Source organism: Heptranchias perlo, chromosome 33, assembly GCF_035084215.1.
Source record: "Heptranchias perlo isolate sHepPer1 chromosome 33, sHepPer1.hap1, whole genome shotgun sequence".
Taxonomy (NCBI): Eukaryota; Metazoa; Chordata; class Chondrichthyes; order Hexanchiformes; family Hexanchidae; genus Heptranchias; species Heptranchias perlo.
In genome coordinates this window covers 6,720,652-6,746,061 of record NC_090357.1, presented here as the reverse complement: position 1 = coordinate 6,746,061, position 25,410 = coordinate 6,720,652, and the positions used below count along the sequence as shown (strand labels likewise).

The following is a 25,410-nucleotide window of genomic DNA, read 5'->3' as shown; positions in this document are numbered from 1 at the left end:
GCTAGATATAGCTTTCTTCACTCCTAACATTCACAGCTTTACAGGCACCTGCTTTATTGGCCATCATCACTACTGATCAATGAAAAGAAAGTTTGCCTTTAGATTTTCCTAATCTGCTTTCTGAATTTGGCAAATAACTTCCCCAATGGCCGAGTGGACCTGTGGTGTGGTAGTTAGCTACAAAGACCAGAAGGTCCAAAGTTCAATCCTCAGTCTTGATCCAGCCATCCAGATTGGAAAGTGTACAGATGTAGACAGGGTGAGAACAGAAACAAGCTCAGTTGTGATGTTTCAACTTGTGATTTGACTGTGGAGATTAAGTGAAGAATGACCATTTGACAAGAATACCAAAAAGCCACCAATGCCTGTGAAACCATACTCCAGGAGAGGAGGAAACAAAATTAGATGTGAAATCTCTCCTAATCTGCTTTCCCTGAAAATATCCCTTCAAAATTTTGAGATGCTTCCTCTCAACACTTGTTGGTTAATATTTATGCATTTTAAACACATCATAAATCTGTATTTTCTTCACAGAAATGTCATGAGCTATTTAAGCACTTCTAACAGAAGGCCCACAGGATTGCAGAAACACAACAAAATGCTAACAAAAGGGAGGATCCTCCTCTATCATTACATATGGCCGTTGTTCAATTCTAATCCCCTCACCTGTTCCAGATTTTTCCAGACATCCTGCAGGATTTGAGAGCTCTCTGGGTCTTGCACCTCTTCCTGTGCTTTTCTCAAGTTGTGCCTCCACTGCTGCTTAGCTGACTTGAGCACAGCTTGCCGTTTCCGAAGCGAGCGGATCTGTCTCACGAGGAATTCTTTGGCTTTATCGATGGACAGTCCTTCAGCAGAGATATAGTACCTTACACTGGTAAAAGTAGATTAACCAGTCCATTATAATTACCGAACAAAACACAGAAGTCAGCTTCAAATCTTCATTAAATTCACAAGTTGCTCTTTCTCCTCCCAATGTTGAAATCAAAACTCATTGTATTGTCTTTGACTCTTTTTCTGACCGGAAAACTGTGAAATCTTCACCTCACTCAAGTCTTCCCTTCTTCCTGCCATCTGCGTACTTTTAAAACCCTAGCTTGCTATTACCCATCACAATTTCTTGATTTACCTTACCTTCTCTCTTATATCCTGCATTATTGGCCTTGGCCCTTCATCTGTTTCTCAATACCGATGGTGTGGTAAAGGCAATTTTCAGAAACTGGCACAAAGGCACATGGTTAGAGTAGGATAGAACAGAAGGAGATTTATTCAACATCTGGCCATACTATAACTGCATTTGGGGTATGAGCTACTGATGCTGGTTGCCAAAAATGTTGAAAGATGCTCCAATCTGTGATCCTCTTAAATATATTCCTCATTGCTTTAAATGGGAGGAGATAAACCTGTAAATAACTAGACTGATATAATATTTTTTATGGCATTTATGCATTGACAATGGACTGTCGACAATAGGGCGTGGTACTCCCACTGTCAAGTGCACTGTCAGTATGAAGGAGGCAAACTCTGCCTCCAACGATGTTCAGCTCCCAACTTTAATGGGTTCCAAGTGCTGCTGTTAGAAGCCGTGCAAAATACAAGGGCTCCTCCCTATTGACCTTTCAATGAGTCTAATAGGGGCCGATGACATGGCACCATGTTGATAATATAAAAATGTCTATAGTGACTCACATTGTAATGCTATTAGCTTTTTACTTTTCAGCGTGCAACAATGGAGTTGCGTAACTTGTATACATTATAGGAAAACAAGATGGCCTGAAAATATTGTATGATCCACACTTACTTATCTACGCTGACATCCTCATCTTCAATCCTGGGAATGGGGGAAATGCTGTGATTTGGGTTCTAAAGAGTTTAAAAAAAACAAATGAAATAGTTTATCAATTGATTTAGAAATGCTGATAAACATTAATTGACTATTGATTCGATCATATGTTGGAATGTGTACAGATTAGATTTCAAATGGGTGATTGTCTGATACATTAAAATTAAATGTTTAGGCTTGATAAATTACATGTGAGCAAAAGAAGATTTTTTACGCAATGGTCAGCTACATTATGATCTCCCAGCAACAGAACTTTATGTGGCAGATATGAAGCCAGAGAAGTAAGCACCATCTAAAGTTATTTTATTCACTTGTATGGACACACCATAGAAGTCAGGTTCCTCAAGATTATCTATTTGGCTGGTGGGGGAATTGAGGGATGCAGTGGGCTACTACAACTGTACTTTCATGTCTGGGCACTGGGTCAAAAACAGGCCACATCGATGGAATGAAAGATTCCTCTCTTTCTATTGACTGTATGACAATCCTGCATGACAGTCTCAATCCAATGGGAGGGGGTTTATAGCACAAAACTGCCCACAATTCAGCAGAAACGGGCAATCTTACTCGGGCAGGCCATAAGCATGGATGATGTGAGAAATGGAAAATTTTGCACTGGTAGAGGAGGAAACATTCTGCTTTTGAGGCTAAGGAAAAGTAGCAGCAGCTTTGCTCTGTATCCGGCTGTGCCGTACATGATGTAGGACTGCTTGATACTGATAACAAGCAACAGAGGTGAAAAAATGTTTCATTCCCCAACAGGGATATCCATGAATTAAAAGAAAATAAACTGAATATTGAAAATTTGAAATAAAAGCAGAAATTACATGAAATATATAGCAGGTCTTCAGCGTCTTGAAAGAGTTTATATTTTGAGTAGAGATCTGACAATAGATTCAATTTCTGATTAAGGTTCTATCTTAACATATCTTTCCATTTTTAGACTCTGGTGGACCTGCTATTTATTTCCAGCGCTTATCATTTAACTTAATGGAAGGCATAATTGCACTGGTCTCTAAAGATGTCTAAACTTGACATTAATAAGACTCGGCTTGGAACTCCAAACGTCAGAAATCTATCGAACTATAGAGGTGTGGTTTGACATGTGGAAAAGTTTGATCCAACCTTGTAGCCTGAGATTTATGGCAAAAAGGTGAGGACATAAAAACAAGAGACTCAGGCATTCTGGATTGATGAGGGTCAATTTTGGCAAAAATACTGGACTTAAAAAGGGTTACATTTGCTTTCGAACTTCACTCACTGCTTTAATGTCCGAATTTAAATCCTCAATATGAAGTTCATCCCCTTCCGCACCACCAGAGGTTCCACTGATTAAAGGTGCTTCTTTTAGGGTCTCTTGCTTCTTTTTGATCGTCACCTCCAACTCACTGCAATATAATGATTTATCTTAAAATCACATTACATTAAACACAGTTTATCTATAGTGCCCACATCTTGCACAGCTCAAGAAAATTTGAAGGTGGCATAATTTGTAATATAATTTCATCTTTTTCTTTAACAATTTTTTTAAAAATGGATGCGTTAAACCAAGGCCTTGCCTGTGTGGATCCGGCAGGCATTATGATTCAATGCAACTATTCGAAGAAGCGAAGGCAATTCTTCTGCTGTCTTGGCAAACATTCCTCCCTCAACCAACACCATCAAAATCAGATTAACTAGGCATTCGTCTCACTGCTGTTGATAGAAGCTTATTGTAAGTAAAGCGACTGCTGCGTTTCCTACAGAACAGTCACCGCACTTCAAATTAATTCATTGTATGTGAAACGCTTAGAGACATTTCAGAGATGGGATCAGGCACTATATAAATGTAAACCTTTTCTTTTCATCCTGCATCCATTGTTTGTTTTGATGGGATATCACAAAATGTTGTTATTTAATCTAGGTATTAATACTGAATGTTCTTTGCACCCCTTCCATTCCCTCCACCTCCACCTAGCAACAGCAAGATACCCGATTCTCTTCTGGAGTCGCTGGCTTTCGTTCCTGAGTGTGTCAACCTCCAGTTGCAGTTCCACCTGTTGGTCTTGCAGCTTATCCAAGTTCCGGCGGGACTGACGGATTGAATCCTGCAATGAGGAATTTTCACGTTTTGACTGTTCCACTTCTCGTTTGTTTGGTCGTGAGACAAGAATTTCCTGCAACGAGAACCAAAATAAATGCACAGAAAATTGTTTTAAAATTTAATTTACTAAAAAAATTTAAAATGTACTTGAATGCAGTGTAAAAATACACAATAAACATTTGAATGGTCTACATAAGTAACCATATTAATTTTATGTATATGCCTATATTTTTTTATAAATCAGAAATGAGGTTTCCCCAAGGTAGATGTAAAAGAAAATCATGAATGCTGGAAATTTGAAGAAATAGAAATTGGTGTTAATCCACACCAGGTCAATCGATATTGGAAAGAGGAGGTTAATGTTTTGGTTTGGGCAAAGGATTACACCCAAAATATTAATCAGATGATCTTTTATCAGTATGTATTGTTAATCGTATGATTAGTGTTAAATTGCATTCAGGTGGTACATATCAATTGGCGATACTGGTATCTATTTATATGAGAGTTTTTCTAGGGTGTGGAGCTTGTAATATGGATCTTGGTGAATAAAGGCTTGGATGCAACTGAAGACCAGGCTCTAATATTCTGTCCTTCACCACCTGGATATCCAATTTTTAACAAATATGTCACCTCGCAAATCAGATCATACAGAAATAAAACGATCAGCTGTGTACTTACAGCTCGTTGCCTTTCCAACTGCTCCTCTTCTGCATGGAGTTGTTGTCTTTTCAGCTTCAATGACACTTCCTGAATAGCACAAAAGGAACAGTTTGTGTCCCAAAGGCAACAACATGGCTTTAAGACTCCAAAGTTGTGAGGCTAGTACTTTTCACGCTAAGAGCTACTGAAATGTGGCATGCTTTGCCACAAATAGTGATTGTTGACACTCAACATGTCCAACTAATGTAGGTCAGCAAACAACACCCTTTGGTCCGCTCGAAACCTGCTGGTCTTCCAGCTGAAGGAGTTGTCCATGACCAAGTGTTGCCAACTGGCACACTCCAAGGTCCACGTGTACGTGCATTGTGACGCACTGAAGCGAGGTGCGGCCTACGCAAAGGCTCTATGGGGAAAGGCCACTGTGTAAGGCCATCCCACCTTTGTATTATGCAGAATGTGTTAGAAGATATGTACTGTGCTTTGAATTGTAATGACGGGATTGGAGTGTGTACAACCCGTATTGTGTTGTTTTGAATTGAAATTGTGTATTTACATTGAATTGTGTGTATCTTTAAAATTTGATGAAATAAAGTATATTTTGAAATTTAAAAAACGCAAACAACAAAAGTTCACTCCGGATGGATGAATTAGGAATGGCCTTCCTCATTCGTAATTATTTTGTGCGAGTTTGTGATTACAGTATTCAAAAAGATAGTGGATAATTATTTGAAGAATATAAAAGAGTATGGGGAGGAAGCAGGAAAATGAGACTGTGTAAAATCAGCTCCTAAGAGGGAACTATATTCAGCACAGGCAAAAAGATCTGATTGGTCTCCTCTTGTGCTAAAATTCATGCTATACCTTAAAGTTTCTCTGGGTCCGTTACAGGAACTACATGCTTTAATTCGGTATTGACGGCAGTAGAAACCAATATTACAATTTTACCAACAATCTGAACTAAATTTAGGATTTTTATAAAGAAATTCTTCGTGTCCAATTCTTTAAAAAAAAAATAATGTTGCAAGAGTGGCAAGACTGATATCCTGCCAAGACCATCATTTATAATTTGGACAGACTAAACAGATTGCAGCTGCATCTGTGTAGGCAGAGAGCTCAAATTGGGCAACGGTTAGACACCAGGGGCACGATTTTAAAATCTTACTGTTCCCCACGCGATCGCGACTTAATTGGTGCCCCCTAAAGTTATTTCTGGGTTTGCCGTCCGAAAGCTGTGCAGCGGACGGACTGCGCACCCACATGACCTGCTGTTAGCTGGAGCGTCTGAATTTAAAAAGGGCCCTTCCACCAATGGCTTTTGCTGGAACAAGGAGCAAGCAAGCAAAAAGGAGCAGCAGAGGGGCAAGCCAGCTCCAAGATTCAGTGACGCCTCACTTGAGGTGCTGCTGGCCGGGGCGAGGAGGGGGGGACTATTTTACTCAGCCGACAGGAGGAAGCGCCCTACCTCTGCCACCAAGAAGGCCTGGCTCCAGGTGGCAGAGGTGGTCACCAGTAGGAGCAACATCTGCCGCACTTGGGTCCAGTGCAGGAAGCATTTCAATGACCTAACTAGGTTAGCAAAAGTGACTACACTTACTGATTCTCCTGCATTCCATGTTGCACTTAACCCCCCCGTCCTCCCCACTACATCATTCTGCACTGCCAAGACGACTCCATCACATCACTCCTCACACCCACTTAAGACTCATCCTCAACTTACCTTCACTTCCTGAGCACTTCCTACCTCCCCATTTGTGAACCCACCACTACCACTCACCCCAATCCTGATCCAATGTGGTCTCTGTCTGATACTCACCCTCTGATGCACCTCTTTCATGGTCAGCCTCACCCAAAGCAATGCATTTGTCAGCTAACCACTTCACCTTCACTTATACGTCCGTACTTTCTCCCTTTGTAGAAGAGAGCGCAAAATGCACGGGAGAGGGTGAGGACTGGAGGGGAGCCACAATAAATAGTGGTCCTCACAGAGGCGGAGGAGGTGGCCCTGGAGATCAGCTGCACCCTCGAGTGCCTGTCCGTCAGGGACGCTGAGACTGGCACCCCACAAATGTGTGGTGACACAACATTAACATTCGTCACACACAACATGAATTGATGTTAAGAATGATTGGCATGTTGAGCACCTCAGTATGTTCATCGCAACATGACACATCTTTGATGATGCTTAATATTGCCTTCTGTTCTCTTCCAAGCCCTTCAACGACCAAAGTGACGGGATAGGGCGATACCTCAGAGGAGTTCCCGGTTTCTGAGGGCGCACCATTACATCTTAGTGAGCCATCCACCAGCGTAGATACTCCCACCTCGGTGGGGTCTAATAGTCAATTAATTGGGTTGACACCTGGTGAGTCACCACACACAAGTGACCACGAGCAGACACTGGTGGCAGGGGCAGCTGTGGAGAGTCCGCATCGGTGGGCGCACTCCTCTTCAGGCACTGCTCAGCTGGACACAGATGCTGAACCCCGGGGCCCGTCCTTTAAAAGGAGAATGATCGAGGGACAGCAGCACATTTGCGAGGTACTGGAACAGGTGCCACGCACACTCTCCACAATAGCGGCGAGGATGGAGGAGTCCACCTCCTGTATTAGTGGAATGATGGCACAGGTAAGTGCGGGAATGTCTGCGGTGGAGAGAAGGCTAGCCTCCATTGAGCTTCAAGCACGGCTCACAAATGAGTCCATTCAGGCCCTGACAATGGCAGTTTGGACTCAGGGTGAACAACATTCTGACGCCTTAAACAGGCAGACAGATACTTTACAACTGGACTTCCAAGGCATCACACGTGTCCTCCAAACTGTTGTCCAGCAGGGTGGTAGGATTGATGTGGGCCTGGCCAAGGAGAGGCATGACGCCGAAAAGGGACATGGAAGTGGGGACGCCACTCAAGGCGCTCTCACGTCTCACCCGTTGCCCCCCCTCAACCACTACCCGCAATGCTGCCTCCTTTCCCAGTGGCCAAGTCTGCCCCTGCACAGGGGCAGGCGGAGCAGTTTTTGGCGAGGCCCTCATAGGCTCCAAAACCCAGAGGGTGTAGGCCGAAAGCATCTCAGCAGTCAGGACGCGAACATGAGCAACCTGCCACTACTTCTGCTGCAGCCACAGGAGATGCACCACGTAGAAGTAGTGGAAAGAGAAAGGCTAAGGTTTTGTGATCACGAAGGGTATGCACAAGGGTGTTTGACAAACTGTCATGTTTTTCATTTATATTTGTTTTTTGTTAAATTCACATTAAATGTTATACTTCTCACCATCACATCTTTGTGAGCCATCCACCAGCGTACATACTCCCACCTCGGTGGGTTCTAGTGGTCAGTTAATTGGGTTGGCACCTGGTGAGTCACCACACACAAGTGATCACGAGCAAACACTGGTGGCAGGGGCAGCTGTGGAGTTGCCCATTCTTGACTGCTTTTTGTGTTAGCACCCTTTCATGTGCTTCATCATGAACGGCGAGACTTGATGTCACCCAGTGGGTGTACGTGTAATTGAAGGACTGTTTTGTGCGGTGCAGGGGGGGGGGGGGGTGTGGGTGGGTGCTGGTGTTCGCGCTGCTCTTTCCAGGTGGTCTGAGGACTGGACTAATCTCACTTTGTGATCTCCTTATGAGAACCGTGACTTCCTGGCCTCACGAGCAGCCAGGTGAGCTGCTCCTTTGCCGATGGGTTCCTCCTCCTCCTCCTCCTCCTGAATTTGATAGCAGATGTGGATGTTGGATGAGGGCATGGGGTCTCATCAACCGGTAACCCTCTCTGTTGTGCCATGTTGTGCAGACGACTATAATTCTACCACTCTCGGATGGTGCGTATTGAAGCGCTCCTCCCAGGTCAATCCATGCACTAAAATTGCATTTTCGGTCGTCCTATCTCACGTTCAATGACAGACCTGGTGGAGACGTGACTGTTGTTATATTGACACTGTTCCTCACTGATGGGGTTCCTCAGAGGTGTCATGAGCCACGTGTGTAGGGGGTATCCCTGGTCTCCGAGGAGCCATCCCTTAAGGCTTTTTAGTGCGTGGAAGAGGGCTGGGTTGTTGGGTTCCCTCAGAATGACTGAATCGTGGCAGCTGCCAGGGAAACTGGCACACTCGTGAAGAAATCTTTTCCGGTGATCACAAACGAGCTGTGAGTTGATGGAGTGATATCCCTTTCTGTTGATGAACAGTTTTGGCTCCTGTGGAGGTGCTTGGATTGCCATATGCATGCAATCGATTGCACCCTGTAGCCGTGGGAAGCCAGCCGCTGCCCTCTACGTCTGGCTGAAGCCCTGCTGCACTAACTCACCTTTTATCCCCATCTGTCAAACAGGGATTTAAATGTCCAAATGGCTGCTGGCTGCAACCCACCTAGTTTTCCATGGTGTGCTTCACACAGTATGGGAAACATGTTGAGGTAGCGTTGAAATCGCTTGCCAGCATAATTAATTACATTAAAACAGATTTCAAGCACTTTAAGTATTTCAATTGTTGGTTTAAATATCGTAAAGCCTGCGGGACTTCTGGGTTCGGGAACGGTGCGCGCACTCAGATGGCTCTGGGTCGTGCGCGTTTTTTGGCGGGTTGGAGTCGGGATTCCTTCCCACTCCAGAAATGCCCAATTTTGTTTGGCCCCTGCCCCCAATTCACCCGCACTTTGAAGTTAAAATTGTGCCCCAGATCATTAAAATGGCAACTAAGTACAACAACCAAGAAAATCAGACAGGATGAACGTCCATGATACAGACTTCTTAATGAATGGTCACGTTACGGTCCTTTGGATTGCTGTAACCTCTAATGTCCAATTTTCCTAGATTATTGAAAAGATGACAAAAAACAAAACAAACAATATTGTTCATTGCATTAGGGAAGAATTAGGTGAAAGAAGTAGCACTTCCAACATACATCCAGGTTTTTACCAGAGATAGTGGGAATCCTAAAATATATGCAATTATTCTCTACCTAATATGAACATATGGAAATGACGGACATGAAAAGACCCAGTGATCCATCTAGCCTGTCCCATATAGTTGCGATGTGTGATGCCGAGTGCGCCACAATACAGACACTCTGCACCCATCTGGAACCCCGTAAACTCCTCGGAGAGGCAAAAAAACAAAAACCCAGGTCAAGCAGGGAAAAAAAATATGGAAAATTCCTTTTCGATCCCCTTAGGCGATCAAATCTAGTCAAGGAGATCACATAGACCCTGGCTACTTACCTCTTGTACGAGGTGATCCCCATCCTAGCCAGAAACAAGTCCTTAACAACTTTAGATCTTAACCGCCATTTTCTCTCTCAGCAGGTGTTGGTAATGGAGGATGGCTGCACCAGAACAACTGGGAGTGAAAGATGGGTGGGCTGGTGCTGGATGTGGGACTGGTCCATACCACTGAGGTCTACCTGCCTTTCTGCCACCACATTCCCAGGCTACAGCAAACCTCTCCACTTTGCCAGATTTTCCACACTTCCCTCTCCCTCTGCTATTCTGCTGCAACCATTTCCACCTCCTCTGGACCCATCATTTGTATTCTACTTGTCCAATTTTCACCCGCTTCTGCCTTGCACCATCATCCCTTTTGTCATTTAATCACTCCTGCGCTCCACCCTTTCACAGACCATTCCCTTTTGTTCTATCCCTGTCCACCTTTTCCCTGGCTCTGTACTTGTTTATAAGCGGTTAAATGCCTAACATCTTCCAGTTCTGATGAAAGGTCATCGACCTGAAACGTTAACTCTACTTCTCTCTCTCCACAGATGCTGCCTGGCCTGCTGAGTGTGTCCAGCATTTTCAGTTTTTATTTCAGAAACAGGTCCAATTCTTTCTTGAAGTAGTGAAACAGGAAAAGTTATGCATTCCATAATACATACATATACACACTGTGTATATATTGCATATCCCAGTTATTAAAAAAGTACTGCACTTTATGACTCATTAATGGGTCACATGAGATTGCAACATCAATAACCATTATAGCCTCAAGGTAGGAACTGGTTTTGTTTTGGTCTTTTCAAACAAAGGGTTGGTCCTGCGGCTTTGAGATTCAGAATCTGCCATGCTGAGGCTGAACTGGTTCTTGTGCTCTGTGCTTTCATTCTCTGCTTTAGACAGCCCCAGGTGTCTAACTTACCTGGTTATGCAGCAGATTGCTCTTTGTTTTCAGTTCTTTGGCTCTCATCTCCAGCTGTTCCTCAGACTCCTGAACTTTCAATTCCTGCAGATGCATAAATAAATCAGAAAATGCGGTACTTATATAAATATACTTAAGTACTAACAGATTTCCTGTTGTTCACAGGTAAGCCGAGGTCTGGAATATGGTAGTGATGTTTTGCTGCTAACTTTGTTCGTCTTTTGCACGCTGCTCTAAATAGGAAATGATGTGGAGATGCCGGTGATGGACTGGGGTTGACAATTGTAAACAATTTTACAACACCAAGTTATAGTCCAACAATTTTTATTTGAAATCTACAAGCTTTCGGAGGCTTCCTCCTTCGTCAGGTAAACATTTACCTGACGAAGGAGGAAACCTCCGAAAGCTTGTAGATTTCAAATAAAAATTGTTGGACTATAACGGTGTTGTAAAATTGTTTACAATTCTAAATAGAAAAATTCAGGTAACTGCAACTCCTTATAAATGAAGTCAATCAGAGGGCAGTTCTAATTGCTTGTAAATTTTAAGCTCCAGGTCAATGAATAGTTTTACTTTTTTGGAATTTTTCTACATCTATAACAAAATCTGGCACTTTAAAATGTAGTGTAAATAACAGGGGCTTCCCCAAAATAATGGAAAAATCTTTACTGGAACGGGCTTTTGAAGTGCAGGAGTGGGATGCCCAGAAAGGCTTCCTTGCAACTATGGGAGATCCCTTATGTTTAAACTGCAAACGTGCTAAATAACAGGGGCCTCTACAAAGTTGGGAAAAGCTCTTTAGAGAATCACACCCATGCAACGGTTAAGGCGAGGAAATGGTTTTGAAGTGCGGCATAGAGGAGGCCAAGGAGGCTGAAGAATGTGATCAGAGCGGTGGCATTAGGGAATGGGCAAATAGGCCACAAGTATAGCTGGGAGCAGGGTCAGAGCTGGAGTGGGGCTGTTGAGACTTATTTGGACTTGTCAATCAGCTGTTAGGAAAGTGCCAAAAACAAATTTATTGATAAGTAAGAGCGCATCCATACTGTAGCGTTGGTGTGAAGTGGTTTTGCTTTGCACTTAAGCTGCAGTCATAGTGTAAATGTAGCCTGAATGTGGAGTCCGAGTCCAACATAATGCAAAATAAGACTCTCTGGAGGAGGTAGTCGCACTTCAGCATTGGACCCAGTTGTTCTTCGACACCCAATTTACACTCCACAGGTTTAGCATTAATGTGAAACCAAAGCTAAACTTGTGGGTAAATGTACTGCAATTATGGTAAAGAAGTGTGATGTCAGTAGAACACAAGTGTGTATAACATTTACAGGAAGTGCATGCTATTCAGAAGACTTTTAATATAATGTAACCAATAGATTTTTTTTTAGAATGTTATAATTTACATATTGGTGTAGATGCTGTAAACTTTGAGTGCACAACATTTCTGGGACCATACATTGCCACAATTTTTGGTTGTTCATGGTAATACAGCAGCATATGCAATTATACCAACAGATTCACTGTCAGTTACATGCTTCGATATCAGGGTCTTTTGTTGATGATGGCCACTGGGTTTGGGAGGTGGGAAAGAGAAAGAGCTAGCTGGACAAAAGTGCAATGGAGTTACCTTACCTTGTCTGACGATGTTGTTGGGTTGGGTCACTATTCACGGGGTGCCTGAAGTGGGTGGTGGTGTTTTGTGGAGTTGGCGAGGGGAGTCATGTTGTACTGGCCTCCAGGAAGGCACCCAGACTGCCTAGTATTTAATCTGTATGTTTGCACCCTTAAATTCAAAACTATTTATTTGGCAAACCATTGAGCACAACTGCTGTCGCGCTTACTTTCTCTCCGTGTAACCTTCGTAACTCATCGAGACGATGCTCCAGCTCCCGACGAAGCTCTGATGTCTCGCGCTCATGGAACTGAGTTAATCGCTCCTGCTCTTCCTGCAGCTGCTTCAGAAGTTTGCTTCTCTGCTGTCGCTCCTGAACAGTGGCAATAAACACATTAGTCAGGACAAGCAAATTGATGGATTCGGAAATATGGATTAGTACAGGAATGCAAGAGTCTTTTCATTTCTAGCATTATATTGAGAAACAAGATGGGTTTAAGTACGGTGAAATGAGACCAGGACAAATTAAATCATACACTGATGGCTGATCTTTAGCTGCTTGCAGCATCTTTAATCAGATTTCATAAAAGACATCTATTTACTAATATACAATTGTGTACTGCCCTGCTCCCAGCTCAGACATTGAGAAATGTAATGAATAGGAACGAGATAAAGCCACTTGCCCAACATAGCTCAATTTTCTATGATCCCATCCTCTGGATAGACCTTTACTCTCAATTCAATTAGCTAATCTTCAAATCGTGCACAGGCTAAACATTTTAAAAACAGAATTAAAAAAGGGATTTGACCTGGGTACAGTAGGGTGCTAGAAGCTGATTCACTCACCTCTTCTTCATACTCCTCTCTAATCCGATCTAAGGTTTGTTGATGGTCTTCTTTAATCTGTTCCAGTTTCCGCTCATGGTCTTTTTCTACCTCCTCACGTTTTTCTTTCAGCAAGTCACTCAGCTTTAAACAGCAATAACCATGCAAAGCATTTATTGAACAAACAGTTCCTTATTTTTTTTTGAAGATATATAACATATAGAAAGATTTGCATATAGATTTATAGTATCAAATTGCCTTCCCACTTCTTTGAATACAGCTTCAGGAATAAAAATATTCCATTAAGTAATAAAATCAATGTACATTCAAACTAGGGAATAAAATACATCAACAAAGGAGTATATTTTAATGAGTTATCAGAAAGTCCTAAATGTTATAAAAGGATGCAAATGTACATTTATTGGCATCTTCTCATGTGGAGGATGTGCAAGGGAGTTGGTAGTGAGATACCAGTCTATATTCCCAGCCATTAGTTTTGCTATAAGATCATGGACCAGGTAGCAATCTTTGGATTTGAGCTGGCCAGTGGTACTGCCTACTACTTAGAAGACTTTTTTTTATACGAAGGTGCTTGAAGCATTTTCGAAGCTTCTTGCCTAGCTAGAGGAGCATGAAGACGCAACTACCCAGGTCTCAGAACTGTAGGGCTGGGACCTGGATGGGCAACATCAGGACTAGGTGGAGGATTTGGGCAAGGATATTCATTTGTATTGTGTTTTCCCTATCTAGAAATGATATGGTTAGACTATTCTATTTGATTAGGCTGGTGTATATATTGTTGCTGGGGATGGGGAAAAATAGGGGATTTTTTTTATATACACAGGATGTTGAGTTTTGATACAACTTGTGCACCCAGGTATCTGAAGCCAGTCCCTAGCCATGGACTCCAATATGTTTGTAACAGTGTCCTGCATAATAGATTTGGGATGGAAATTGGTAATGTCATGACAGAGGCAGCTCGCCTATTTGAAGCAGATGAATTTCGGGCGACTTGTCTTGCCGGCAGCAGCCCTCAGGTAATGCCCAGAGGCCGGGGGGGGGGGAAAGAGGACAACGGGAGAGGGGCCGATCGCAGGTTGGCAGCAGCCGCCAGGAATGCTGTGGAGCCGGAAGGAGCGCTCCTGTTTCTCATTGCTCCGTATCAACTTTACAAAATAACGTTAGCTACCTTTTTGGTAGCGGCTACTTGCTAGGCCGTATCCATGCCTGGAAAGCCCAATTTCCCGGAGGGAAGCTAAAAGAGGCATTGGCCTCTCATTAACATACGTAAGGGGCCTAATGCCCGTTTTAGGTGGCTGCCAGGGATGCCTGAAAAATCCAACGACCCACTTTGGTGCTTTTTGGCCCCTGTTCTGCACCTGAAAACTGGGTGTCGCGGGGTCCAATTTCAACCCCACCTTCTCCATTTTAGAGTAGTTTAGCCTACACCTGAGAGTTGTCCAAAATCTCTGATGTTTTGAAAGATACTGGGGCTGAAGTGGTGGAGTTAGATACATGCATGTGTCAGTTTGCACTCAGTTTCTCCAGCCTGTACTCAGTGGATGGCTAGGCATGCTGTGCTGCATTTTGCCAGGGGGTTGTGTGGCCAGGGTAAATAGAGGAGGAGACGGGGGCATTCCTGTTTGATCCCTTGATGGGGGGGGGGGGGGGGGGTGGGGCGTTGGAGAGCTGACGCCATTTATGCATACCGCTGCTGTGAGTACAGCATTTCAATCCTCTTCCTGAACATATCGCACAGACCATTGACTTGAGCGTCACAAGAAAGAATTTCTATTTCACCCTGCGAAATGCGTTTTCAATGTACGGAGAGTATACAAATATAGGAAAGTCGGTACTATTGCAGTGGTTCATCACACAGAATGGCCACTTTGTGTGACAGGCCTGTATAAAGCCTGTTTGGTCTTCAAGAACAAACCCTGGGGACATGACCCAATTCTCATTAATTAATGTTTAAAATGCTGCATGACAGGAATGAACTTGCAGCTACAAAACATGCGCTTGCTATCATTCCACAACATGCATTTATCAATTTAAAATTAGAGTACAATGGCAGCCAATTGTCCAAATAATGCTTATCCACATGGATTATTTTTTTTAAAAGAATGTGTTGAAGTATATTTTTATACCTAAATTTATGCAGAAGATACTCAAGTTCAGGTACAAGGCATTATCAGATTTCACATTTTCCCTAGATAAGAATAAGGAAAACACATGGTTGCTCACCTCTCGCTCATAGTCTGCAATTTGTTGTATTTTCCTCTGAGCTTTCTGAAGGTCTCCCTGTAGATGAGCTGCCTCATCACTGTGGGCGTCAGCGATCTGCTTCTGGAGACTGGAAAGCAACTTGGGAGAGGAGCAGAAATGAATTGTTCCGAGAGTGTCCTCTTAACCCCTTGAGCAATGACCCATGTAGTTACTTCTTTAAGTTCACTCTGAAAGCTCTTCAGTTTCTTAAGATGCTCTCATGTTATGGTAGGGTGCTGAGCAATATTTAAGTGGAATCACATGACCTATGAGCACCATTTTTTTCTTCCAATAGTGATGGAATTTGCGTTTTGCACCAACTGCAACAGCAGTTCTTGGAATGCACAAAAAATTAGCTCCTGCACACCAGAATCGAGGCGTTCACCTCTTTTACATTGGTAATGTGTTGCCGGCATGGGAGTACTGCTCACCTGACACTCTCAACAAAATATCAACGCAAAAGTGCCATTGCATCTCTTCCAGTGATATTCAGCTTGTATCATTAAATCATGTCTCCTTTACACATTTCTATGGATCCTCTTTTTTGTATAGCTATGTTTAACAACAAATGCAGATGACATAAATGTAGAAACTGATTTGGAGGAGCAAACGAGTCCAACAGAATGGGGAAGCTGAATTAACATTACTGGAGCTAGAGCAGTAATGTAGGGTGCTTCTGCTTTAACTGTGCATGCTAATTCAGCTTCATTAAGGCCATGAAGGTCAGCAGCTCTTCCAAGGCAATTTGCCTGAACTTATCAGCACTCACTGCTGAAACAAAAACATTTGGTAAAATCATAGAAAGAATAAAATGAATAAGAAAATTTTAGATTTAATGGCAATTCTTTTGTAGTCTTTTTTATAAAAAAGGACAATGCTCACTCTTTAAATCATTTCTGTTGTATCTTAGAATCATAGAAAGATTACAGCACGGAAGGAGGCCATTTGGCCCATCGAGTCCATGCCGGCTCTATGCAAGAGCAATCCAGCTAGTCCCACTCCCCCGTCTTATCCCCGTAGCCCTGCAAATGTTTTCCCTTCAAGTACTTATCCAGTTCCCTTTTGAAAGCTATGATTGAATCTGCCTCCATCACCCACCCCAGGCAGTGCATTCCAGATCTTAACCACTCGCTGTGTAAAAAAGTTTTTCCTCATGTCACCTTTGGTTCTTTTGACAATCACCTTAAATCTATGTCCTTTGTCCATCAGTCTGCTATAAAATAGACCAAACAAAAATTACTCACTGCACACCTTTTACATAGAATTACACAGAATCTAAAGCACAGAAACCGGCCATTCGGCCCAAATGGTCTATATGCCTGTGTTTATTCTCCACACAAACGTCCTCCCACTCTAATTACCTCTTCCCACACTGTCCCCATATCTCTCTATTCCCGTCTCCCTCATGTATGCAGCAAGCTTTCCCTTAATTTGTCAATGCTATCTGCTTCAACCACTCCATGCGGCAGCAAGTTCCACTTTCTCACCACTCTCTGTGTAAAGAAATTCCTCCTAAATTCTTTATTTGTTCTGTTAAGACTATCTTGTATTTACGCCCCCATAAGTGGAAACAGTTTCCCAACATCCACTCTATCGAACCCCTTCATAATTTCAGGTGTCCTCTTATTCTTCTCTTTCCTAGAGAAAAGAGGCCCAACCTGATCAATCTTTCCTGATAGTTGCATCTTCTCAATTCTGGTAACATCCCTGTAAATCTTTTCTGCACATTCTCCAGTTCTTCAATATCCTTTTTGTAGTATGGAGACCAGAGCTGCACATAGTACTCCAAGTGTGGTCTAACCAAGGTTCTATATAAGTTTAACATTACCTCCCTGCTTTTGTAATGTATTCCTCCAGAGATTAATCTCAGTATTTTGCACTTTTTATGACATCAACTTGTGTTGCTACTTTTAGTGATTTATGTATCTGTATTCCAACATGTCTTTGCTCCTCCACCCTATTTAATTTCTTACCTTTCAAAGAATGTGGCCCCCCTTCTTCCAACCAAAATGAAACACCTCAAACTTTGCTATATTGAATTTCATTTGCCATTTATCCGCTCATTCTCTCAGTCTGTTTATATCTTCCAGAATTTTAGTGCAGTCCTCAACGTTATTAGCTATAGCCCCCACCCCCAATTTGGTATCATCTGCAAATTTGGACAACATACTTCCAATTTCTGAGTCCAAATCATTTATGTATATGGTGAACAACAGTGGTGCCATATACATAAATGATTTAGACTCAGAAATGAGGCATCAGCGTGACACATAATAGGATGAATCAACGGCATAGCACCACAGGCATTCATAGCTGCAATGCTGACTTCAGCTGTGCCATTCTGAGAACCTGCTGAGCAGAGGTTGGCTGCTTCCCATGGGGTGAGGAAGGGGTGAGATTTAAGGTGGGACATTCAGTCACCCTGGACTAATTTTACACACTTTCAAGTACCCATTTTAAGTGGAGCACATGAACAGGATTGACTGCTTGTCCTCATGGTACAGATTGGTGTATGGCATGGGAAGAACCAAGAAGAGAAACGGACAGAAAAGTGTAGGCCTTTAGAAAAGGTGTCTCAGCAAAAAAAACACAATCAGAGGAATACAAAGTAAAACACATTAACAAGTGCAGAAATGCTATGGTTCGGAGAGAACTGATTTTATAAAGTTCTCTGATGTATAGTGAGTTTAAACAGCCCATGTGCTCATTATTTTTGATGCACCATAGGGTGTCCCTCCATCTGCACCCTGGGGTTTACTTCTTAGGGCATTACAAGTACAGCAGAACTTGGACCAGGATGAAGTAAAGAGTCATGTGGAGAGACTCCTTTTTGCTGGTGTAAAACAAGTTTTCTCATTCCATTAACCTCCCCATCAGCTGCCCGAGCTTTGTGAATTGGATTTTCTCTCTGGAAAGAAGTTTCTCCTTTCTGAAATGTTAGCAATTCTTAATGTTTTTCTTTTATTAAACTCACTTCTTGATGTTGTTCCTCATTTGTTTTTTTCAGTACTTGAAGGTCGATAGTGTGTCTGTTCTTAAGCTCCTCCAGTTCCTGCAGGAGAAATGAAGTTATAAAAATTAAAGAAACAGCTGAGAAGAAAATTCTAACTCGTGTGTATATATATACAGTTGTAAGACACTACACGTGTTACACGTGTAGCACAGAAACAGGCCATTTGGCCCAACTGGTCCATGCTGGTGTTTCTGCTTCATACGAGCCTCTTCCTCTAACCTTCTATTCCTTACTCCCTCATGTGTTTATCTAGCTTCCACTTAAATGTTCCTTATGTTGATATGCTGCTATTGTAACTATACTATTACTGTGACTCAGATAGTGATTATCTACAGATATTAAGAAACACCAATCGACATGGCATCTAATTGGGATGGAAATATGGACTGCATTAAAGCTTGCTGCTGTATTACACTGATCTAGAACAGAAAGTCTGAACAAGATTTGGATTGTGCAGAAAGCAAAATATTCAAATTTCAACACTGAATCCCAGTGGCAATGCACTAACATATGTCATGTAAATCAGGAGGGAATCTTCTGCAGTTATCCATTTGCTGTAACCAATGGGTAACGAGTTTCTTGCTAGCACAATCTCGCTGACCTTTACCTGGAAAGTATACTGAAATGTTCCAGTCATTTTTCTTTTTCCAACTTTCACTGGATTTGCACAACCCCAGAAAAAATTGTAATGAGCAAATGTAAGGCACTGCTCTGGTTCATTTTTTTTGCTTTCTTTGAGGTACTACTAATCAAATCCAGGCCTTAGACATAGGAGGACACTTCTAATGCACTGCATCACCCAGTTGAAGAAAAACAAAGTCATCACAAGCTTCAAACAAGAGGGATATAAACACCAAAAGGCACAAAACAGAAGCAGCTTTGTGGATCTTACGTTGAATCTTTTTGATGTATTTTCTCAACGGTGGCATTGGCTTCAAGCATATATCCCACTCTCGAAGCAACTACCTCCATCAACTTGGAAATTCATGTGAAAGAATGTGATTTGTAGGAGAATACTTTTTCAGTACTCTGCACAAATTTGACAGTAAAAACACAAACACGATCTTAGCAGTTCCTGCCTACCAGCCAGAATTGTTGACTTTAAGATTCAACATTTTGGTAAACACAGTCATTTTTTAATAAGTTTTATAAGGGTCTGTTTGTCTTTCTTGGATGGCAGTCTTTCTTACATTAATTATACCAACAGTAATAGGTTACACAATACAGAGGTGCTCAATACTCAGGCACAAAGCTACGGTAATGCCAAATGTCAGTAATATTGCTTGAATTTCATTTATTTGTGCAGTGAAGATGGTCTACATCAGTACCACAACTTTAGACCCAGGAGCCAAGGCCTACCTCTTTCCTTTCTTTTTCTAATTTTTCCCTTAGCTCACCAAGAGCTTTTCCTTTTTTCTTTTCCAGCAAAACCTTCTCTTCCTTTAAGATTTCATCTGTCTCCTTCCTCATCTGCTCCAGAAGAGCACTCTTATGGTCCTCCAAGTTTTGCCACTCAGTTGCCCGCAGCGATTCCAGTTTGTCTCTAAGCTGTTGCAGTGCAGCCTCCTTCTCTGCTCTGGAACATAGAAAATAAAACAATCACAGACATGCAAACCGGCATTCAAAAAAACCCATAGATTTGGTCACGCACGGCCACAGAGAATATTATCCAACTGCTGTTCAGTTGTCATTTTGACCAGCATATTTTTGGGCTAGCTGTTTAGTCAGTTTTCTTTTTACTTTTCCTTGTATACATCCTTAAACCAAGAAACAACCTACTTGGGCAAAGGAAACAGTTGAGGAAATACCCAATATTTTACTTCAGCTATGCATCAATAAACAAAAAACACTATGGATATTAAAATGTCCAGGGTTCAAATTTAATGCAATTTGTACTAATAAGTTTTCTTATTTTGCTTGGAGTATCTATCAAATTAGCAAATCATTTTTCTTATCAGTATAGCAGGAGTCTCTTAATTGCAACACCAATGAAGTGATCAAAATATTCCTTTTATCCAGTTTCTATTAAGCCAATGCCATTAAAAGTACATGTTATGATCCCAATGCACAGTTGGAAGAAAAGGAACTCCCAATTACAGCATCTTTAACAGCAGGCTTGTACTGAGTGATAAAAGGGTGAAAACTGGCCCACTGGGCTCCTTCGGATGGGTCTATTGTATGACAATAACCAGGATGTTACCCTAGGTCCTTCTACATTCTGTTTTGGTTACAGGACAGCAATGCCAGACTGACTTCTGTGAGCTGCTCTTCCAAGTTCATATTACTCTTTGTAGCTGCTACCTTGTCAATCTGCTCGAGGCCGAAAGCAAGTATCAGGTTATCTGTATATGGGCCGAGAGGAGAGCAGAGGCAAGGGATAATATGGACAACTCTTTGTTCTTCCATTTTACAAAAATTCTTTTTCTCCAATTAAAAAATATTCTTTAAGAGAATCAAAGTTGCAGACCTGGGAACTGATACAAAGCCAGCTCAATGAGTCACACAAGCTCAACATTATGCAGCAATTGTCAGTAGGCCAACAAGATAATTGTATGTATTGTGGCTGCAGGTTGGGAGACCCAAGAAAAAGTGGGTTTCTGCTACCAACTGTTATGTGGAAGTTTATATTTGGCAGACACACTGAATGCACATGAACCGCATGCCACCGTGTCAAGGGCACTGGAGCACCTTCAGTCATGCTACTTCGACACCATTTGCTTTCGAACCCACAGGGACACAGTATGTGGCTGATGTAATGCAAATAAATGTAGATCAAATACAGGAAAACGGTCATTTAAAAACAATATGCAGGCTTCAAAACCTCAATTTAATAGGGCAAATGAGTAACAGGATTCAAGAGCACCACAGACACCTTTCTGTAGTTCATCTTTACACTTTTCCTGTTTGTTACCTAATTTCCTTCTCTGTTGCCTCAGTTTCATTTTTAATCTGGACTCGCAGTTTGAGCAGCCCATCGCTCTGTTGTTCTTTCAGTCGTGCCTCCTCTTTCTCTCGCTCAATCCTGAGTTGCTCTTTTAATAACCTTGAAGATTGAAAATATAAAACCGTAAGGTTTCATTTATATCTATCATCTCCAGAGCAGTGGGTTGGAGTTCCCTCAGTTGTTGACTAGCAACTCAGACAGACCCGACGGTTCCAGGTTCGATTGCTAGGGCACCAATTGGGGTGTTACTGGACTGTTGAGGAGGAATGGGGGGTTTGGGGGTAGAGAGAGAAAAAAAAAAATCAGCCAGGACTCCACTAATTTCTGCTTGAAAGTTCACATTGACTTAAGAGCAGGATTTAGTTGGGCAGTCACACTCTCCATGGTCAAATAGCTTGCCAGCACTCTTTGGCACAATAGATCTGCTGGAACTGCTTCAATGGGTGGATTCTGAAGGCCATCCCAGATCCCTGCCAATAATAAGTCTGTGTACAATGACAACAGATGGCCACTTAGAAACACAATACTGCATCCAAATATTAATTGCAGTTTAAGGCTACAGCAATAAGCAACTATCATCACGGTTGAAGTAGCAGAGTGGGTTACAAGATCTAAAGCTGAAGTCTCTCAGAGGTACTGCACACTCAAAGTCATTTCTGTGACCAAAGGGGCAGTAAGTTACAAATTATATATATCCAAAAAGGCTCTCCAAAAATGTTTTCAATCATTTTTAACAGGCAATAACCAAGAGATTTGATATTAACAGGCAATTGTTTTGCTTCAATCACTGAAATATATTGCCTGATGTCAATCAGAAAAGACCGAGTAAAGATCTCCTGGGACCAAATCTAAACACTTCGTACACAATGGGGATAATTTTAAACTTAACTTGACCGTCAGGAAACTGACGGGATCAGGTGCAAAGCTGGTTTTATACCCCGCCCGATTTTACTCTCCTTTGAAGTCAGTGGAGAGTAATGTTGGCGGGGAGTAAAACCGGTGTGCTACCCAATCCCGTGGGTTTTCCATCTGGCGAGTTAGCTTAAAATTACCCCTGATGAGTTAGTTTAAAATGCAGTGACCGCTGTTATGTAGAAAAATATGGTAACAATTTACACACAGTAAGGTCCTACAAACTGAAATGAGATGAATGAATGGTTAATTTGTTTTTGGTGCATTTGGTTGATGGAGAAATGTTGGCCACAAATAGTGCCATGGGATCTTTAATATCCACCTGAACAGGGCAGACACGGTAGGCTTTATTTAACATTTCATCTGAAGGATGGCACATCCAATAATGCAGCATTCCATCAGTACAGTGCTTAAGTGCCAGCTTATTTTATGAGCTCAAACCCTTGGTAGGCAACAATGAAAGCTGTTTTCTCACATGAGGACTCATTGCCCATAACCGTCAGAATTTCTCAAGAGTATGTTACCTGAGTTTGTCTTCTTTATCTCGATAAAGTTGCTGTGCTTGCTCTTCCTCCTCTTGCCTGAACTCATCTCGAAGTTTTCGAAGGTGCTCTTTCCTCTCTTGGATTACCTGATTTTTTTCCACTTCCAGCTGCTCACTCAACTTGCCTTGGGGCTCCTCTATAGATTTCTGTAACTGCAGTGGCCCCTTGCTCTTTTGTTCTTGCTCTTGCTCTTGCTCTTGCTCTTGATGAATGCGTCTGTTTTTCAAAGTAAACAAAGGAAGCTAAATAGAGTGAGATTAGCAAACTCACTTTAAAAAGCGGTACAGTATTTCTGTGTAAATTCTGAGGCTGCTTTGTCAACAGAAATGTCAAAATACCCAGTTAAGTTACTATATACTAGTACATCTGATGGGTAGTGAGAAGGCTGGCTTCAGAGTTGAGTTAGGATGCGAGAAGCATGGCTGTACTGCTGGGTCAGGAGGCCAATAGGTTGGGTCCAGCCTGTAGCCATCCTTCCCCCTATTTAATATTAGAACTTAAGCTTGATTCTATCTAACTAGTATGTCTATTCGTTTGAATCTTTGTGATGTCCTGTACTGTGGGCTTTGACCATTCACCTACGTTTCTCAATTTAAAAAAATTGTCAAACTGACATTCTTCTATTGAAGTGGGGACTTGTCCAATTCCAATACCTCGCCGAAGTCAGTATCCACCGCACTCATTGTGGCTCCCAACTGAGAATACGCAGAAAAACTGGAGCAGCACCCCTCCAAATCCTGACAGTAGAGTATGATAACATTTCAGCATCAAAATCAGACACTATTGCACTGAATTAGTTTATGCTGACATGACTGCAAGTTGGCTATCTGCGTTTCTCCATTTCTACTGGATAACCGTCAAAATCTGTAGAAAATATATTTTTGCACATCAGATATTAAATGAAGATTGAAGGCCCGAATACTTTTTAGTGTCAGCTAAAACAGCTGGGAATTTTAGTTTTATGATGATCGTCCACAGCTAACCAGAAAGTCTTGATGCGCTTAATTACACAGAATCCGGTGTGGCATTGGGTTGAAACTGCTGCAATCTCTCACACTTTTTTTGTAGTCTTTGCCAAATTTGCCCTAAAAGCTTCCACATAAATGGTTATTTTTAGACTTTTCAAAAATGGCACTTTTACGAACACTACAATCATTCACTGCAACTGCTGAAGCCGAGAATTTTTTTTTTTACACAGCGAGTTATTATAATCTGGAATGCACTGCCTGAAAGGGTGGTAGAAGCAGATTCAATAGCAACTTTCAAAAGGGAATTGGATAAATATTTGAATGGGAATAAATTACAGGGCTGAGGGGAAAGAGCAGAGGGAGTGGGACTAATTGGATAATTCTTTCAACGAGCCGGTACAGGCAGGATGGGCCAAATGGCCTCCTTCTGTGCTCTAAGATTCTATGATTTTAGTACAACTGCTTGCCAAATCACCCTTTCCGTCAGTTCAGGAGCCGAATCACCTGTATTTAATTTCTGGGATAAAAGTGGGTTGAAAATCAACGGGAGAAATAGAATTTAATTTAAAAGTTGCGAAATATGAAAGTAAGTGCTATGTAGTTAAGGACAGCCTGCTGCCAAATGAGGCAAGATACAATACACAAAACATACAGCTTCAAAAAAAGAACCACAGTGACACCATGCAATAACATAATCCAATCACAATATACAAGACTCTAGCTACGTTCAGAAGCCTTACTGTTCCAGAGGGGCAGTAGGCTGCTTCTGGCTGGCCATTAGATCCACTACACTTCCATTATCCTTAGGGCAATCATTGTCCTCCTTCTTGTCTGGCAGATTACTTAAAAGACTCTCATCTTTTTCATCGTCGTGACTGTCACTATGTGTAATCTTCTCATTCTCGCTTCATAAGAATTTAGGAAAAGGGTAAGGACCAAGCACAAAAAAAACTATTATTATGACAAACCATCATATCGTTCTCACATTATCAATTCCTGATGGAAGCTCCATGAAGATTATGCTGCTTCAGTCATCCGAGTATTGCACTGATAGCAGACAAGCTACTGTCAGCGGTACTGCCAGATTCCCGAGTCCCAGAATATTGAGTTAGGCAAGTGCAGAGGGAATAGAGTGCAAAAAACACAATCTAAAAACGGTGGGGAATTTACCTTTCCCTCTCCCCTCCAAATTATTTCCCCCTCCTTTCTTTGTTTTGAAGCTGAATCATTTCATTGAAAGCAATATATTGACTTCAACTGCAGTATCGTGTATTTGCTTTCATTGCCTGTTCTTGCCCTCCTCTGCTGGCTACAGATGTTACAAATGGCCAAATGTCTCAAAGGATTGATTCTACTGCAGATCTTCATATCAACAGACTTTAGCTGTCCTTTATAAAATTTGATCTATATTGCAGTTCAGCTTGTGCTGTTCATCACCTTGATTCAACTGGACACGCTTTTAAAGTAGCTGAATGTTACCAGAACCAGCAAGTTACTAATTTAAATAAAGAGTGTCTGTAACCCAGGTTAAACAGTTGCCTTCTGGCATGGCTGTGGTTATTTTGATTAAAAATAAGTTAATATTAAAAAAAATGGCATTATCCCAAAAGGGATGCTT

At 41.9% G+C, this 25,410-nt stretch overlaps 1 protein-coding gene across 7 annotated transcripts in view; it reads right to left on the bottom strand.

Annotated features, from left to right (window-relative positions):
- Positions 1–25,410, bottom strand: part of LOC137301436 (centrosomal protein of 164 kDa-like) — a 133,668-nt gene that overhangs the window by 13,591 nt on the left and 94,667 nt on the right. For 6 of the 7 annotated variants that reach the window (XM_067970938.1, XM_067970934.1, XM_067970933.1 and 3 more), the window contains 13 exons: positions 22,804–23,040; positions 21,335–21,466; positions 19,783–19,999; positions 18,385–18,462; positions 15,390–15,509; positions 13,167–13,289; positions 12,550–12,693; positions 10,712–10,795; positions 4,605–4,673; positions 3,815–3,999; positions 3,105–3,231; positions 1,802–1,863; positions 667–874 (listed from right to left, as the gene is read on the bottom strand). In XM_067970938.1, the coding sequence (XP_067827039.1) occupies positions 667–874; positions 1,802–1,863; positions 3,105–3,231; positions 3,815–3,999; positions 4,605–4,673; positions 10,712–10,795; positions 12,550–12,693; positions 13,167–13,289; positions 15,390–15,509; positions 18,385–18,462; positions 19,783–19,999; positions 21,335–21,466; positions 22,804–23,040 (1,786 nt within the window). The remainder of the gene's footprint in view (positions 1–666; positions 875–1,801; positions 1,864–3,104; positions 3,232–3,814; positions 4,000–4,604; positions 4,674–10,711; positions 10,796–12,549; positions 12,694–13,166; positions 13,290–15,389; positions 15,510–18,384; positions 18,463–19,782; positions 20,000–21,334; positions 21,467–22,803; positions 23,041–25,410) is intronic. The other variant, XM_067970937.1, reaches the window with a different exon arrangement.